The sequence below is a fragment of the Hylaeus anthracinus genome, unplaced genomic scaffold, assembly GCF_026225885.1.
Source record: "Hylaeus anthracinus isolate JK02 unplaced genomic scaffold, UHH_iyHylAnth1.0_haploid 4, whole genome shotgun sequence".
In the NCBI taxonomy this organism is placed as follows: domain Eukaryota; kingdom Metazoa; phylum Arthropoda; class Insecta; order Hymenoptera; family Colletidae; genus Hylaeus; species Hylaeus anthracinus.
This window is the reverse complement of record NW_026535289.1, coordinates 8,022,279-8,039,439: the sequence shown is the minus strand read 5'-3', so window position 1 is coordinate 8,039,439 and position 17,161 is coordinate 8,022,279. Positions and strand designations below refer to the sequence as shown.

Below are 17,161 nucleotides of genomic sequence, written 5' to 3'. Positions count from 1 at the left end.
TTCGGGGTGACAACTTCTCGGAGACAATGCTTCTCCTTTAAAGCAAACTCGATTCGGCCGACTTACGCGTTGTTCTCTTGCCTAGAGAAACAAAGAGAACGCGAGGGTGTCGCGAGCTGGGCGAAGAAAAGGAAGAATCACCTGGTCGACGGTATTGTTTCGCCAACCAGTTTACTTTTCCATGCCCAAACGATAGGGGATTACTTCGAGATCTCAAAGAGACTCTCACGGTGAACTTTTGAGAGGATAAGGAGGGGTTCTCGGTGGCGAGTTTAAAAAATTGACTTTCTTTTCGATTGCAATTTGCGAGAGTGTACTTGACAGTATGCTCTTTGAGCGTTACAGGGATGTATACGAGAACCTGTTGAGGGTACTGTTGGTTCGTGAGGAGAATGTGACAGACTCCACCTGTAGTAGGAACTTTGACGCTGGTAGTGTCTTTAAACGCGTGTTTTGCTGAATACTATTGATCAAGAGGGGGAGTGGTACTCTTCTCGCGCATTGACTTTAGAATACTTTAAAAATAGTGGTGTCTAGACCGACAAATTGAAAATTTTAACTCCTCCATTTTTACTGTAGCTATATTGCTATTTACATAGATTTATCAAATTAAATATAACTACCAGCTACTAGCTCTACAAAGCTCACTCCTACTACTATCCCTAGCGTATACCCTCCAAATCGAAGCACTCCATATCATTCTACCACACATTTGACCCACATTCGAAAGCTTCTCGCTAAAACAGAATCCCTGAGTAAAAACTCCAGGCTCGAATAACTTATCCCAATCGATGGACAAGTTTCGCAACGCAGGATTCCAAGAATTATTGAACAAGTTGTTCCGCAAGGAAAAGGGAGTGGGGTCAGTTGTCAAACGGGTCACGGATATTATTATTCGCGCGTAGTGTCGCGAGCGTGTCGAGGGGTTGAGTGCTCGCTGTGAGAAAATTAATAATGAACGAGCAAAAACGACGCCGCGGCCACTTCGCTGTGCCGTGCTCAGAATCGCCTAACTACTCTTAATATTTCACGGTGCATACGTCCGCGGTTGGTAGACCGTGTCACGCGATGCGGTCAAGCGAGTTTCGGGGCGTCCGTTGGCTGCCGCGCGAAGAAAATTTCGAATCGTAACTCTGGACGGAAAAACCGGCCGTCTTATTTGAATTCAGGTCAAACGGAAGTTGGCGAATGCATGCATCGCATGGGGGTAGCTTGTTAGGGGATGATGCAGAAGTTCCATGATACAGAGCAATCTGAATTTTTTAGCTTTCGAAGCCAGGGTTCTTCAGATGTGTTTAAGATGGTAGTACTCTGGGGAATGGGAAGTGCTTCACTTTGAATTTTTTTATTTAAATTATGTTGATAATGTTTGTTGACTTGATTAGGCGATATATTAGTTTAGTGAGTTAACAGGATGCTAGTTGAGTAAAATGATCAAACAAATTTTAATAATTGATGTTCGTTACAAAAAACAATGCCATTTTTCTTTGTTAATACGTCTTCTGTTCTGATATTTTGTATTTAATTTCATTGATCTCAACGTTCTATTTACATTATTATATTGTGTAAGACACAAGTAGTTGTGATAATAGTCGTAAAATATTTTAATATTCTTCTTGCTGCTACAAAGCTACTTAATTAAATATCAACACAAAGAAGAATATTCAATCTATTTTAATAAAGAGAGCTATTTCTCCCTTGCTGTCAAGTTAGAACGAAATGTTTGTATTACAGGAGCTGTGTAGCGACGTTAGTAATCTATCGGGACAAAAGCCACTGTTCCACCAAAGTTCTCGTGCAAAGTCACCCCGTTTGACGTTGGTGCGCATAGGCACGGCACTGTTCCCTACTTTCTATCAGTTTCGGAATCCATTAACGACCCTGCCCGTCGATAGTCGACCAATTTTCGCAACATACGTATTAAACGCACGCCTCGCGCGAACTCCATACCCGGCGTTACCGCGACTTTACTCTGTAATTCGGGAATTCGCTAATCTAATCTACGTTGGCAATCTTCCCCCCGCGGCCGCCCGCCCAAATTATTACGAAGTTCCATCGAGTGTCGTTAGAGCAATTTCTCGGGAAGTCGCTCTCAAAAGCGAAGAGTGCACTCGTAACAAGTTTCGAAATCAATCCGCTCCTTCAGCGTTCCTCGTTCGCGGCTGGGTCATTTTCGACAGCCACTTTCGCCCCCTTGCCACCGTTGAAAACGGGGCATGTTACCCCCGTCGCGGCATTCACTCGTGAATGGAAAATTACTGCAATTTGCGACAAATATTTTGTCGAAGAAACATCTTATAAGACAGCTTTGTACCGACCAGTTTTTAACCCTTTGGGATGTAAACGTGAATAAATGCGAATGCTTTATAACAGTAATATCAATAAAATTTAATATCATGCTCCTAGCTTAGGTGCGAGCCGATTGATTCGGCGATACATGTACTCCTCGATCGGAGGTTCTGCCGATCGCTCCTCCGACCGATGTGCGGTTCCCGCGACATCATTATTGACGGGCCACGAGTTCGTTCACTCACACATACCCAGGCCTCTGTTTCGGCACACAGTCCGCCACAACCCTTTATAGGGCAGAACCAGTGACCTGGTTCTCATAAAGGGTTAATGTTGCGTACAATACAAATATGCCCACGATTAATTCTAAATTTTTCCCCAAGGAACGCTAGGTAGAAAATAATCACCCCATAATTTTAATTTTATTTTTCCTTTGCTGTTATCGCGCTTACTCTGCTCGCGAGTGAGAGATGCGAGTGGGTTTCGGCGTCGAACGTGTTTCCACTTTGGTGCCCGCGTTTTGGGAGTAATCGTTCGTGTTCATTGGCCGGAGGCACGGCGTTGAGCGTTGTTTTAACCAGATGTCGTGCACGGCCCCCATAAATCCGACATTCCCGCCCACTAGAGCCCGATCTCACACGCTCCGAACACTTCTTATAGCGCTAAACCTCTCGTGTCGCCTGTTTCGAGCTAGCCCTCCTTAACCCTCGATGTTTTCGCACACGTTTCTCGCAGCTTTTCACCGTAGTTGTTCTCCTTAAACGCTGTCGACCCGTGAGAGTCATTGGTGCAAATGTCATTCCACCGATATAAATGAAAATTGCTATCGTGCTCTAGCTGCCGTGACTGGGGCCAGAAATCATCGACGGTCGGGGTCTACGGGACTTTCGTGTCAGACAAGACTGATAGTCGGTGTTACCAGACTTTCTCGTAACAAGCGCAAGCGTTTTAATTCACACGATAACGAGTATTTATTAATCTTCAGGATCGAGAGATTATCACTTACCGCCATCTATATCACTGTAAAGTTGCTAAAGTTCCAATTTCTTCCAAGAAATACTTTATTTCTGCTCTCAAATATCATCTATGCAACTCTTTCTCTTTAATCGCCCTTGGTAAACTTGACAAATCCGAAAGCTTGTAATGTTCTCAAAAAATTCGTAAAAAAGAGTGCACCTATTACATTCATTTCTAAACCTGAACACATTCTGCAGCGGTTGAATGAAAAGAGAAGAGCCGAAAATGTTCCCCACACAAAATAAAATGCTCGACCCGTGCTCGCGAGGAATGTAAATCATTCGACAATCTTATTCTACACGGTGGATCCAGAACCGTAGAGAGTTCTACATCCCAGGGAGGTAAACCGTTGCGGTCGTTCTCCTCTTACAGAAGTCGTTTCCCCCTGGCAAAAAGTAAGTACGTGGCGGAAGTACGTGTTACGAGAACACTCCGAAATCGAAGAGATTTTCATGATACCGAGAGGAAAAATATTGGAGGAATGTGTGCGAATTTGTTCCTTCCGTTTCCTCTGTGTATCTTCGCGTGTGCCTCTTTCGTTGTAAAGTTTGCGTCACGGGGGGATGGAAAGGCCCACGCCGCTTTCCAGTTTCGAACCGAGCCCCCTGTCGGACCCGAGCCGAAAGTTCTATGGTGTAAGTTTCTCCTTTTCATCGTGCCGGGTCGGCTACAATGGAACACTGCATCCTCGGAATATTATAATGAAAACAATTAACAACCGTGTACGAAAAGTTTCTCTCCCCAACTGGAGTCTGCTTTTCGGGGGTAGATTATACTTGGTGACTCGGTACACAGGATTACCTCCTCGTTCCTGGAACGCGCTTTTCATATTTCACAAATAAAATATTGTTTTTAAGGCTCCTGCTTAGAGTGCATCATTGTAAAAAACCAACTGAATTGTAATTTCGTAACATTAACTACTTTTACCCGTATGACTGTTAGGTAAATTTAGAGCGTTTCACTTTGGCCGCAAAAATTCAATACAGATGTGTAATCAACGTTATTATTTTGATATTAAAGAGTGAAATTAAATTTGTTGTTTGAAACAAAATTATTATTATATACAATTTGCAAATTTGTTATGCATAGTATAAGATAGATCGTAGTTGGCAGTGAATGAGTTAAAAAATCAATACTTTTGGAGTAAAAAATATTCTCATAGATCGCGTAGATTACAATGGATATCTGGTTCGAAAGGGTTGAATCTTTTCTGTACTGGATGATAGGAGTAAAAGTTCCACTAAAGAATCGTATGGTTTCTGACATAGAATAGTTTCTGTGTAGACCTGTGAAGGCTTCACTTTTATAAATGGACAATCCCTCAGCTTTTTAGCGATAAAATTGGATACTGGAACACACCGTGTGTTGGTTAAAAAGCAACCCCTGAGTGAACGGGAACAATTACAGAGTTTCATTTTGTTTGACTTTTTACTTCGGTAAGTAACAAACAGGAGTGGAGAGTTTATTTAATCGTGCGATAAAAGTGCCCCTGCATAAAGGAAACTCGTTACATGCGACAGAATCGCGAAACGGCTGCTTTGTGTGTTGCCGTTCCGATTATTTTTCGTCAGATTGAAACGTCAAAAAATAGCTTTCGGAAAAATTGTTATCCACCACGGAGGGATTTTAGTTTCTAAATATATATATATATATATATATATATATATATATATATATATATATAGAGAGAGAGAGAGAGAGAGAGAATGGGTGGATGAACAAACAAAGGGATGGGACGAGGGGAAGAGACAAGTATAAGGTTAATTTTTGCGCGATAAGGACGGCGATGTAAAATTGAAGGACTCTTTCGCTTTTATCTCGCTGCTTCGCGTCTTCTAACTCGTGGCCGCCACTATTGCTCGCTTTTAATTAGCATTCATACTTCCCTATTTCACGGCGACTTATTAAATACAGCACTCCACGAAAATTGTATTTAATCTCGGTGTATACGTGTCGTTCATAAATATTAATACTCGTTGTACGCGAAATGTGGGTCAATTGATTCATCGTTCGAGGCTTTGCTCGTTTGAAAGCATTGAGAAAACACTCCGCGTTCGTGCGTCTCAGATATTACGCGGAGTGGACTGAAAAAATGTGCCTTCCACCCTTTCAAATCTTCAACTTGCTCTCGAGATGATTCTGTTTTTATCGATAGTCTTCGATGCATGTACTTTGTCGAATATCAAGGTTGCACTTTCATTATTACTGTCTATGCGTTTATTGATAAATATTATACACTTACGTTCTTATTTTACTTGGAAATGATTCGAACAATTAAGTAATTAATAAATATAAAAAAAATAGCGGAAGAGCAATTTTCTGTTCATAAAATACAATTCAATTTCTGGTATCGTCAAATGGATCCAAACAATATCGAGAATTGAGAACCTAAAATCACAAAATGTAGCTACCCTTGCATATTTATTTTACATATTTATTTATTTATATTTATTTAGTTGTTTATTTATTACCTGTTACCTGCTCCTTTACCATTTATTTTTAATACTAGACTCGACTCACGCCCATGTCGCCCCCAGTTCCCTTATTACTCGACGACACGGAATTCTACTCATAGAAGCCGCGGTATTCAGGCGTCGTCCGATGTGGAGCGGACGTTCGAAAGTTTTCAGAGTTGCGAACACGCTGCGTGCACAGGATATCCGAGGAATTGCGTGGCACTAGAACGCGACGCTGTCCGTCGCAGACCTGTTTCACGTTCGGAACAATGTCCGCGGCATCGATTCCATTAAACGCGCTCAAGTAGCAGAAGTGGGTCGAAAATAAATGAACAGGCCGTTCGAGCGGGAGGCAGCCAATGATCTCGCTCTCGTATAACGTTGTTAAGAGCGTTAATGGGAATCAGAGTCGCAGTCCGACTCCGCGGCGCCCTGGATTCCCTTTGCAGTCGTCTTGTCGGCCAAATTGAATGAAATTGCAATTTGGAAATTAATCGCCGACTGTCCAGTACCTCCACCTTACAGTGGAATTGCAAATTTACCGAGGCACGTTACTTCCTGGCCTTACCGTTCGAATCTTTCAGCATTTGAAGTGACTAGCGTGTCATTTCAGAATGAATGCTTAGAAGTGAACTAATTCTGAGTATTTATTTACTTATAGAAGGAATGTACTTGTATAAATAATCCTAAGGAATGGACTCGTAAAAGATAAATTTATTAGACGCTCACCATTGTCCTGACAACCTCTCAGCTCGATTCGAAGGCACACGGTCCGCCTGTGCTCGGAGTAGGGCAAAATGCGAATCTGGCTGGCGAAGATCGGCGGCACTAATTCATGGGACACCACGGTGGCGGTGTCGTTGTTACCCACCAAAACCTAGAAAAAGACAAAGAAAAATATCTAGAGCGGTACTTAGTCGTATCATGCAAAACCGACTCACGATATTACAAGATACATATCCCAATGTTCAAATTAACTTGCATTCTAATTTTTAATAACCCGACTCATCTGCAAATAAATCCAAAGAAAATAACAAAATACAGAGAGCTCAGATTTTCTGAAAATCTGTTTTCCATACACACATCGATTCTGCTGCTTCGGATGAACAATATCGCGGAAAATGAGGCAAATTAAAAGATCATTGGGATTCTTGCGATAAAATATATCCAATCAATAAATCGTAAGTAAATCTGTAGCCGTGCCGTGTTTCCACGATATATATACCCAACGCCGTATAATTATCGAGGTAATTGCGATAATTCAGCTGATTTAATTACACAGCGGGATTAATGGGCCCGCGTCGCCGCGAGTCGAGTAACAGTTTCCGCAAGAGCCGCCATACGATTATTTTAGCCCGAGCGCTCGTGAAACGATTTTGTATCCGACCAACAATAGGCGTCGATCCGTCGTTTCGCGATTCGCGAACACCCGAGAGACGGCGAACGCGATTCACCAACCTGGGGAATGTCGAATCGACGTCGATGTTAATCAACTTAGCTTGGAATCTCAGGTCTGGCGCGCGTCCGCGTCGTTTAGACGTAGATCATGATTGCGCCGGGACGAAGGTAATGCTACGGTTGATGCACCCGTCTAATACGGATTGCATAAATTATCCGACTACGACGTCACCAGCCGTGAGTAATATCGGATTGATCGGTTATAATCAAGTATGTAATTCGTTCATCGGAACGAATTCAGAAGAATTCGGGTGCAATTGCCCAATCTTGATGTAGTCTTGTGCATACATGATGAGATCGTATTCTAATTTAGTCTTATGTAGAGACCGTGGATGTTCAAATAAATTCATAATTTGACAGAGATAGAAAAAGAATTGAAACTTAAGAAGAGGGTGCAACTGCACTTTTTGGGTGTATCGCGGCGTTTGGATCGTGATATATAAACTTCGATTTCCGTGTCAAATACCGAATATTTACTGTTTGTTTCGTTTACATAAATAATTGCTCGATTCAAGGCGCGTTATACGGGCAGCAATTCAAAAATTCTCGAAATGTGTATTATTCCAATTTACCTGCACACGTATAATAATTCAAATTAACTTCCAATTTCTCGATCAACAAGCATCCAATTTTAAGTTAAACATAAAAACACAAGAATCTTAGCAAAGTGCATTTCCACTTATCAGTACTCATAATGAACATATCACATTACCCATATATAAGTCAACTATTTCTACATTTTGTTTAATTTGTGATTTAGGTTTCCTTTAGCATAGTTTTGTACTGCACGTAACCCTTTCTTAATAGAACTAAGTAACACAAACCTCAAACCCCTCAAAACAAATATCTTCACGTCAATGAAACTAACAATGGAAAAAATGAAGCCAATTATTTCGAAAATACTTCGTTGTTTATACCTCCTTTAAAATTTGTTTCTACATAAGAATTTTCCTAATTTCAACCGTGGGAAGGCACACGAGAGCCTCACTGACCCACTTTGATCGCGCCACGTTCAATTTGCCAGGATCGCTTCTGTAGCGGTGAACAAACCCGTGACTAATTCGCGAAAGGAAAATAAGGGGGACGGTTGATTGCGGCCACGTTATTCGGTATCGTTCGACTTGACTTGTACTTCTTCGCCACTGTCAACACACGTCTGTACCCCACACCCTGTCACGTACCTCCTTGTTATCCCAGCGCTTATATCGCCGCCACTCGGTAAACCCAGGACGTCGATACTCGAGGGTGTACTTCTCGACGTATTCCAGGCCACGGCCGTGATCGTAACGACCCTGACTCTGTACACCGGTGATCACGTGAGGTCCTGGCAGATCCACTTGGAGCCACTCGCGAACCCCTCTTTCTACCTGGCTCTTCGGGCACCAGCCACCACCGGCTCTCTCCTTCCGCAATCTGTTTTTGACACAATTTTTCGAAAAAATTAACACGAGGTTACCCTCTTCTTGGAAGAAAGAATAAATTAATTATTGCAGCGAGAGCAGAAATCTCGAGACTGTGGGTTCGGGTTCACTAAAAACTTCGCGAAGCTTTGAAGTTTAATCAGAATTTTTTCAAGGTTTGGTCATGTTATTAAAGGGATACTATACGATTATAGTTCAACTTCTTTAGTGCTTAAACGGTTCAGCTCGTTTGGGGCAGTCGTGCATAGCCTTCTTTTTCGTTACTGGGTCAAGTGGTAGGAAATTTTCTTGCGAGCGAAGTTTCAAATTTAGTGTATTTCTGTTTGACTTAATTGTGAATTTATTTAAAGCTATGTACATTCAAAGGTTTACTAAGCTTTTGAGTGATAGAAGTGGAGAGCATGAAAACGACAGATTCGTGAATCTTATTATCGACGAAATTTTCTTAAAATATAAACAGTTTCGGAATCGATGGATGAAACGCGTAAAATATTGATTCGTCCGGTATCAAGAATTAAAATTTCAGCGGCGATGTTGCTTAAAAGAGGCATGTAAATGCAATTTCCATTTCCATTGAAAATTCGTCTCCCATGGAGAATGGTTGAAATTGCACAATAATAATCGTACCGAAAATGTAGCGACGTCAAATTCGTCCGCGCTCGATTCACGGATCGTTTCACCATATCTCCCGTTACAATGACCGGTGGTAATTTTTCCCTCGAATTGGACAGACATAATTAATTGATATTATATTTCGGCTCGCGCCCTGGGCGAGCCTGGAGCGGTAGCACTCGTAAAAATAGATAATACTCGAGCTTTCTTTTTTGAGATTGATTACGTCACGTACCAAATTGAAAATTTTTGTGTTAAACAGCACACTCGCGAAGGTAGTATGTGATTTCGTTCATACGATTTGATCGAATAATAAGCCAGTTATTATTAAACCAGAACCGTGAAAATGGGGATTGGCGGCTCATCCAGTGATTCCAAATGAAAAATACCAATTGATTAATTACTTTACTAATATAATTCTACCTCTTAACACCTTATGTGTTTTTTAGAATATTGACGAGTACAAAATGCGTTCCCAGTTTTGAATTCACGTAAAGAGTAGTATTTGGTGCAATGTAAATTACAATATTAGGAATGAAAACTTTTTATTATACCATCAGAAATTGATTATACTTCGAGAAAAATGTATCGTTATCGAGGAGTTAACGTTTCATAAACTCATCGAGCGAATAGGCTACCTAGTCACAATTATAGCCTTCCTTGGGCATTAAGAAATCGTTCGAACAGGGAAGAACAATTCACCAGGCCATTCGCCGGTTTTAAGAACTTCTCTGACTCCGAGGGAAGTGTACTCAAACACCGAATCCGGGATTCAGTTCTTTTTCATGTCTCTCTTCTCTGTTTGCCCTCCGCTAGCCCCTCGGTCGTCGATGTTCCACGTTCGTCCTAAATCGATTCGACCGGAACTTCGCTAAACTTTCACCACTTATCGGCCCTCCCATTATTCGTACCTAATAACGAAGTTAACTTGCCAGCTGATCAGATACTCGCCCTGCGTTTTTCCTGCGTCTATTGGCTGAGTAGTTAACACTTAGTACTTGTTACTATACTTAGTACCTTGTATTCGTTGGATGATTAGAAAATTGTTTGATACATGTTTTAGGAACTTGGACACTTAAACAATCGCGTATCTTCATAATGTTGAACATTTTTAAGGAATTTACTAATTGAATATCCTAATCGTTTAATTAGAAATTTATTAAGTATGCATTTATTGCAATTCAACATTTCCGAGTAGTTTCACGGTTTGGTAACGACTTACGACAGCGTTTGACGTGCCCCTTGAAGGCTAGGTTGTTCGACTGGTGTTCGCTTGCAAGGCGCCTTCGCCGGTCTGACCACAGTCTGGTTACTACTACTGAATTCACTGGGGATCGTGTTCAAGTAGACGACGTTCGTATCAATCAGACACAGGCAATATATTTCATTCGATTAATAGATGGCGAATAAAACCAACGAGTAACAACCTATCCATGATGTTTATTCGATTAAACAATTAAATTTTTACTAACTCACCTAACCAGTATTTCATCCTAAACTTGAAATTCTATTTTTATTTTACTCATCTCGAGACGCAGTCACAATACAATTAAGTCATGTAACAGAAATCTATTAATAGCATTGACAAAATTCCTATACCTCGGAAAGGTATAAACAAATATACATACAAAATTAAGAATCGCCACGTTCATTAGTTTCCTCGCTAAAAAATCCCTTAAGTGTCCCTAAATTTTCCAAACCTCTCAAGCGACTATTCCATTACTCTTCTCCCTCTGTTGTCACTATCGATCCAGCACTACATTATGATCGTAACCCATTATATACCGATTCGTTTCACGTCCGTAGGGTATATCGTTGCCACAGGCTAATAAATACCTATCCATCTATCCAGCCAACGATACATTCGGTTATCCACTTGGATACACCGTTGGGAAACATAGCGCGACGCGGAATCGGAGCCAAAACCGTGTAATCGCTCAAACACGAGCGCGAGTCCTGTTTTCCAGGGAAAATCGGCGAAAAGTACACGTTCAGCAGGCGAGCAAGGTCGCGCTCGATACTCGATCACGCGAATTGCATTCGTGCCGCATTTACCCAATAACAACGCAATTACCGTGGGATAATATTTTTCCCTCAAAGCTGCCAATGTCGCGCGTTACTCCGTTCCGAGGGTGGGCGTACAGAGCTCTTCCTCTACCAGTTTTCGCAGACGTCGCGCGAAGCGAGGCGGCGCCGGGCCTTCGATTAATTTCATCCGTGAACGCGTCGACCGTGATTGGTCGAATACGATTAAAAGCAAAATTAACTGCACGCAAAGTAGTCGAGCTAGAAAATTTGTATTCGAGACGAAGAATTTGTTTGTCACGTTTATTTGACGAAACTTGAGGCGAGATTTTGTATTCGTCGGAGGTGAAATATATGTTTAATTTATGTCTCTGATTGCAATTTTTGTGGAACAAAGGATTCCCTTTTTAGTTGTATTTTGATGTTTGTATTTAAATACAAATTTTGTGGACGGTCAAAATAGTCTTGGAATTGAAAGAGTGCCGACAAGAGAGAATTTTTGATGATCACGTGAGATGTTTAATCTAGTTCTTTTATATATCTGTTAAAAGAACACACTTCGAATAATATTCCTCGCAATTTTCGTAAAAAAATATTGATCGCCATGGAAGACACAAGCGTCTTCGTGCTACGATGCACCTGGGAAAATATTTGATCCCCCTATCATTTAAAAACATTCACTCTAAACGCTCGTTATTTTAAAATAAAAATTCATCCGTTCGTGAACGCCGTGGTAGTTGAAAGGTCGAGTCGGAGAAACGGCACAAAGAAAAAGAAGAAAAACGAGCAAACGGGGGTGAAACGTGGAGAAAGAGGAGCAAGCAGCTTCCGTGGCAGACAGTTAATGTGGAAAGCGTGTCTGTCGTGGGCCAGTTTGATCCGTCCTCTTGGCGGCGACACGTTGGAAAGTCAGTCGCGACGTCGTTTAATGCGCCACGTACGGACGTGGCCAAATTAATGTAACGCCACAAGAAAAATCACACCTGAATAAAATACAATCCCTCTAAAAATATGTTTTATAAGAGCAAAAATAATCAGTGATGTCACACCAAATGTGTCGCTCATATTAATGGAACTTTTCAACCTAACATTCGTTTTTATTCATATATAAATATACGTTTCACGATTCTAATCGATTCTAAATTTATCATAAACTGTCATGTAGGGAGGTATACATGTGTAAATCAAGCTTTCTTGAAAAAGCTTGAAAAATACGATGAAAACGAAGTCGTATGTAAATAAAATTGTGAAAAATGTTCTGGAGCTTCCAAAGAGAAATACTACCCAAGATACTTAACACAAATACTCACCTGGCATTCCGTGGACCCACGTTCGCCACATACGACGAGGACGCCGTGATGGCTGAATCCGGTATGCGACCAGACTCCATCCCCAACGATTGGTTGCATGATCCTGAAACATACCATTTAATTCTCATTTTTTCATGTGATTTATTATCAATACATACCGAACGTATCTTTGGACTATTTACACGAAGTGCAAACCAATTTCAAACAATTAAAGTATGTTACTGTAGATATAGAGTTTCTGGGTTATCCATAACAAATGCAACTAATTTTATTCGGCAGCGAATGGGTTAAAAGCTGCCTTTTGGATTCGCAGTGGAATTGGGTACAATGGACGGACGTTGGTGGGTGGAAGAGGCGCGGGGAAAGGAATCGGTGCCCCTCGATGACGTTTCGCGATTCTGGCGCACAATGCTCGCGCGCCGCGGAAATGTAAATTCGAGAGGTTAATAAGGCTCGGGTATTATAAAGGGCTTTCAATCTTTCGATCATACTCCTTCGTCGGTCGAATCTATTCAGAGTAATGAAATTCAATGATCGAGCTGGCGTCGTCGACGCGAGAAGCCTCGATATACAGGGTGAACCAGTAGAAACAGGACACTTTAACCCAGATAAGCCTCAATCTATTTTGCTAATTTTTAGAAATATTAGAATTATGTGTACAAGACATACAACTAGGGGAAAAACAGTTTCATATAACATCAATAGAGTCCTCAAATGACCCTTTATTCTAGATGAGCGTTAGCCTGATCTATGAAAATAGAATAGTTCGAAAGTTGAATTCAATTCTTAATTATTTTCTCTTGCCGAAGAATCGATTCTTCCGAGATGCTGATACTTTGTTTTTGTCCTGGTATTATTCGATCACTCTGTATATTTGGCACCGCAACCAACTCGCGTTTGTAATAATAATATATGTAGATGAATATTAATACGGTATCGCCGGTATCGATATTTCGAATGGAACGGATATTAAAGAACCTCGAAATTGGAATTTTTGTTGCTCTTTGCTGTATTGGATTTATTATACTTCGATTCTGTAGCGTTCAGCGAAATATTTGACATCTATAGCGGCTGGCTCGATGAACTCCTTTCTGAAGACATTTTGTCGCGACAGCAAACTTCCATTTTGAAAGGCATATGATAGCACTTCAATGGTGAACTACCTTGACACTTTCTACGAGAGGCGTGAATTCGTGAATGAGTCGCTCGGTATTGCAAAACGATCGGGAAATTCGTACCGTAGCAGTTAAAAATATTAGATAAATCATTTTCTTCAATCTTGGTTACATATTGCCATCGAGTATTTATTAAATTAGTGTTTGATTCGCCATTTTAAGAGCAGTTTTAAAGACTCTTTCTCATTAAAAGTACAATTCCTTACTTCCTATCCTCAGTTATATTCCAATATTTTGTTCATTAACCTATTCGCTTCCATCGGAGTCAGTGACTCAAAACGAAGACAAATAATTATTTTCTAATTACTTTTCCAATCGCTACGCTTATTAGTCCGCCGACTATTCCGTCGGTGTTTCAATTTCATTCGAGTTTGATGTTCCACGAGGATATTCTTCCGAGTGCTATAATCTTCCCATTAAAGTTTTCGTTGGACGTTAAAAATCCACGTTAGTTGGAATAAGTCCGCGAAGAGACGGATGTAATCCTGCGCGAAGGATTAATCGGCGCGAATAAATTTACATTATCGAGATGAGAAGGGATCGACGGTCCGATTGCTTCTTGCGGAAGACGCATTTTCAATCGTTTCGGGATCAATCGTGAAATCTTCCAGCGAATGGCGAGTCACGCATCAATCGTTGTTAATCTCAAGAATACGAGCCTGCAATTTTTATAAATATATTATTACCTGTATTCATAATCGAATTATTACCGTCGTGCCAATATATAGCTTTCATCTTATTTTAAAAGGTCTGTCTTTGGGAAGTTCAAATAAAGCATTGAGATTTTATAAATATTATTCTCTATCATTTATGAATAGAATAAATAATAATGCACTAATAGGACCCATGGGGAACCTCTGATTTTAGCTAAAATTTAACAGAGTCGGCCTTGTACGTCCTCTCATTGGCTTCAGTAGCCTCGCTATCGCGAGCTCACTTCTGGTCGATTAAATCGTCCCCCTATTTTTCCCTTTCAATCAATCCTCTTAGGGAAATCCTTCCGAGTAAGCCGTCCTGGCAGGTTAAGTCGATCCAACGCTTTTGCTCTCCGCGGAAATAAAGCAAAGAATCCTGGCAATAAACATCGCTACCCTTGTGGAGATTGATGGAAACCACCAGTTTGTGGATACTATTAAGGTTCGTTACTAATCCATCCGTAAGAAACATTAATCCAGCTATAGGAATATTTATACGGGTACCTCTTAGTATCCATCTATTCCTCCGTTTGAGGTTGAAGTCGTTCACCACATTTTTTTATATATTTTTTATTTGCCACATTCGTTCATTCTTGTGTACAGGCATCGATACTTTTCAATTTCAGTCAAAATTCAACCCTTATCGATCATTTCGAAACATTTTTAGTCGACACATAATGGTCGTCTTTAAAAATATTCTTTCCAAAATTCAGAATATTCTGGTGCACATATGTTCAAAACACCAAGCAGCATAAAAACGCTAGATAAAAATCAATTTTTGAAAAGAGCCATCCCTCCTCGATTCACTCGATTCACGTCCTCCACGAATCCTGCTCTTCCTCTTCTCGCGACCGTAATGGCTGCCGCTCTCGGAAGAAGATACATCGCGGATTTTAAAGATCTGCGACGAAAACAGGAATACGAGATTCAATTTGCATTGAAACGCGATCTCTTTCCCTTTTTACATGTTCGTTGGATACGCCAGCGATTCAAGGGAACAAGTATATCTCGCGAGTCGAGGTAACCGCTCCGAAGTTGTAAGAACTTTCAATGAAATATTCAGAGTCGAGTCTTCGGGCGGCATTCATGCGTTCCTCGACCTATCGTTCGGAACTGCACGTGTACGCGGTGAATTACAAGCACTGATGTCGCAAGCATCCTTGATGATTTGTGCGCTCCTTTCACGGCGAACGGCGATTTAAAGCACCTATGAGTGGCCGTGCACTCCGAGCCAACGATGACTCTGGATGCTTGGGACGGTTCGCAACAGATGGGAGGAGACCTCCGCGACGGAATTCTTGTACGCGAGCTGACGTAGAGATTACGTTTACCGTAGAGATAAATTCCGCTTTGCAATTACATACTGTCCCCTCCCCTTTCCCTCGGAGCACTTCTCATACAAACCTTGGAGTGCGCTAGGATTCATTCGGATCATCTTTTTAGTTCCAGCGTCTGCGAGGTAACTGTCGTCTTTTATTTCAATGGCACATTTTAACATTTAATTTTTAGTTTCTGGTACACCTGGGTCATCGAGTCTCGTGATTTAAGTTTAATTTTTATTTACTTTTCAACAATTCTCAGGTTTGGATTAAAATAATTTTTCCCAAATTCTTTCTTATTGGAGAGATTCGATTCGTAATTTCACCCTTAAACCTTTCTAGGTCATTTCTAGTTACCCTTGAAGATCGTAAGAAGTATCTGCTGGCCCAGGTCGAAACAGATATATTGGGTGTATGTCTGACCATAAGCAGGTCACGTTCTACTGTCCATTCACGTGTCAGTCACGTCGAGAGCTTCTGATTGCTATTACTGATATGAAGCGGGTCGGTATGTTTATTGGGGTTTCCAATCTATCGAATACGTTATCCCAATCGAGTTAAGCTGGTTCGACAACCCTTAATACAATATTAAGACGAAGATGTTATCGTACAAAGTATACATCCTGGAAACCTCTGGAGAGTACCGTTTACAAATTTTTAAACGTATAATAGTAAAAAAATTCTCAAAGATGGTTTAAAGATTTAAATTGAATAATGTAGCCTAACACAAGTAAATGTTTATACGTGTTTATATTTTCAATATTATGTTGTATAAAATAAATGTTACATATGATTTTCTTATGTTTATTAATACTTCATATTATAATTTGTACCAAACAGTCACCTTTAAAGGATTCTTAGCGATTAAATTTAACTACTGCGTGAATTTCATTTAATCTTGCAAACAAATAAAATTATTTCCTTCGTATGCGTAATTTTTCTCTCAATTTTGCAACAAATTCAGAAATTATCTTCAGCATTTTCGAATTTAAATCAAGCTATTAAATTATTCTGCAATTCAGTTAAATATTAAAAATGAATAAATTTTTAGATAAATATTCATGCAACATTAATTTCCTAGCACACAAAATATCCGAAATTTCCCATCCCCGTATATATTATTCCTCGAGCTCACCACCCCTACAATATCTTCGCACAGAACATTTTCGTTACACTGTATCACTTAACAAAACCCCCCAAGATATAATCGATAAAAACACTTTCGATTCGTTAGTCGGAAACAATTACCAAGAAACGTCGAACGCCACTCCAGGGAGCCATCCTCAGAAAATCGTATTCTAATTACGCGCGTGTCTATATGCACAGTGAATAATACAGTATCTTCGAGGGGTTCCCTCGGAGCGCAAGCGACATCGGAGCGAAG

General features: G+C 40.6%; 1 protein-coding gene across 2 annotated transcripts in view; it reads right to left on the bottom strand.

Annotated features, from left to right (window-relative positions):
• Positions 1 to 17,161, bottom strand: part of LOC128894948 (discoidin domain-containing receptor tyrosine kinase B-like) — a 119,676-nt gene that overhangs the window by 19,268 nt on the left and 83,247 nt on the right. For both annotated transcript variants that reach the window (XM_054157063.1, XM_054157064.1), the window contains exons 3-5: positions 12,589 to 12,691; positions 8,402 to 8,633; positions 6,492 to 6,639 (exon numbers count right to left, since the gene is read on the bottom strand). In XM_054157063.1, the coding sequence (XP_054013038.1) occupies positions 6,492 to 6,639; positions 8,402 to 8,633; positions 12,589 to 12,691 (483 nt within the window). The remainder of the gene's footprint in view (positions 1 to 6,491; positions 6,640 to 8,401; positions 8,634 to 12,588; positions 12,692 to 17,161) is intronic.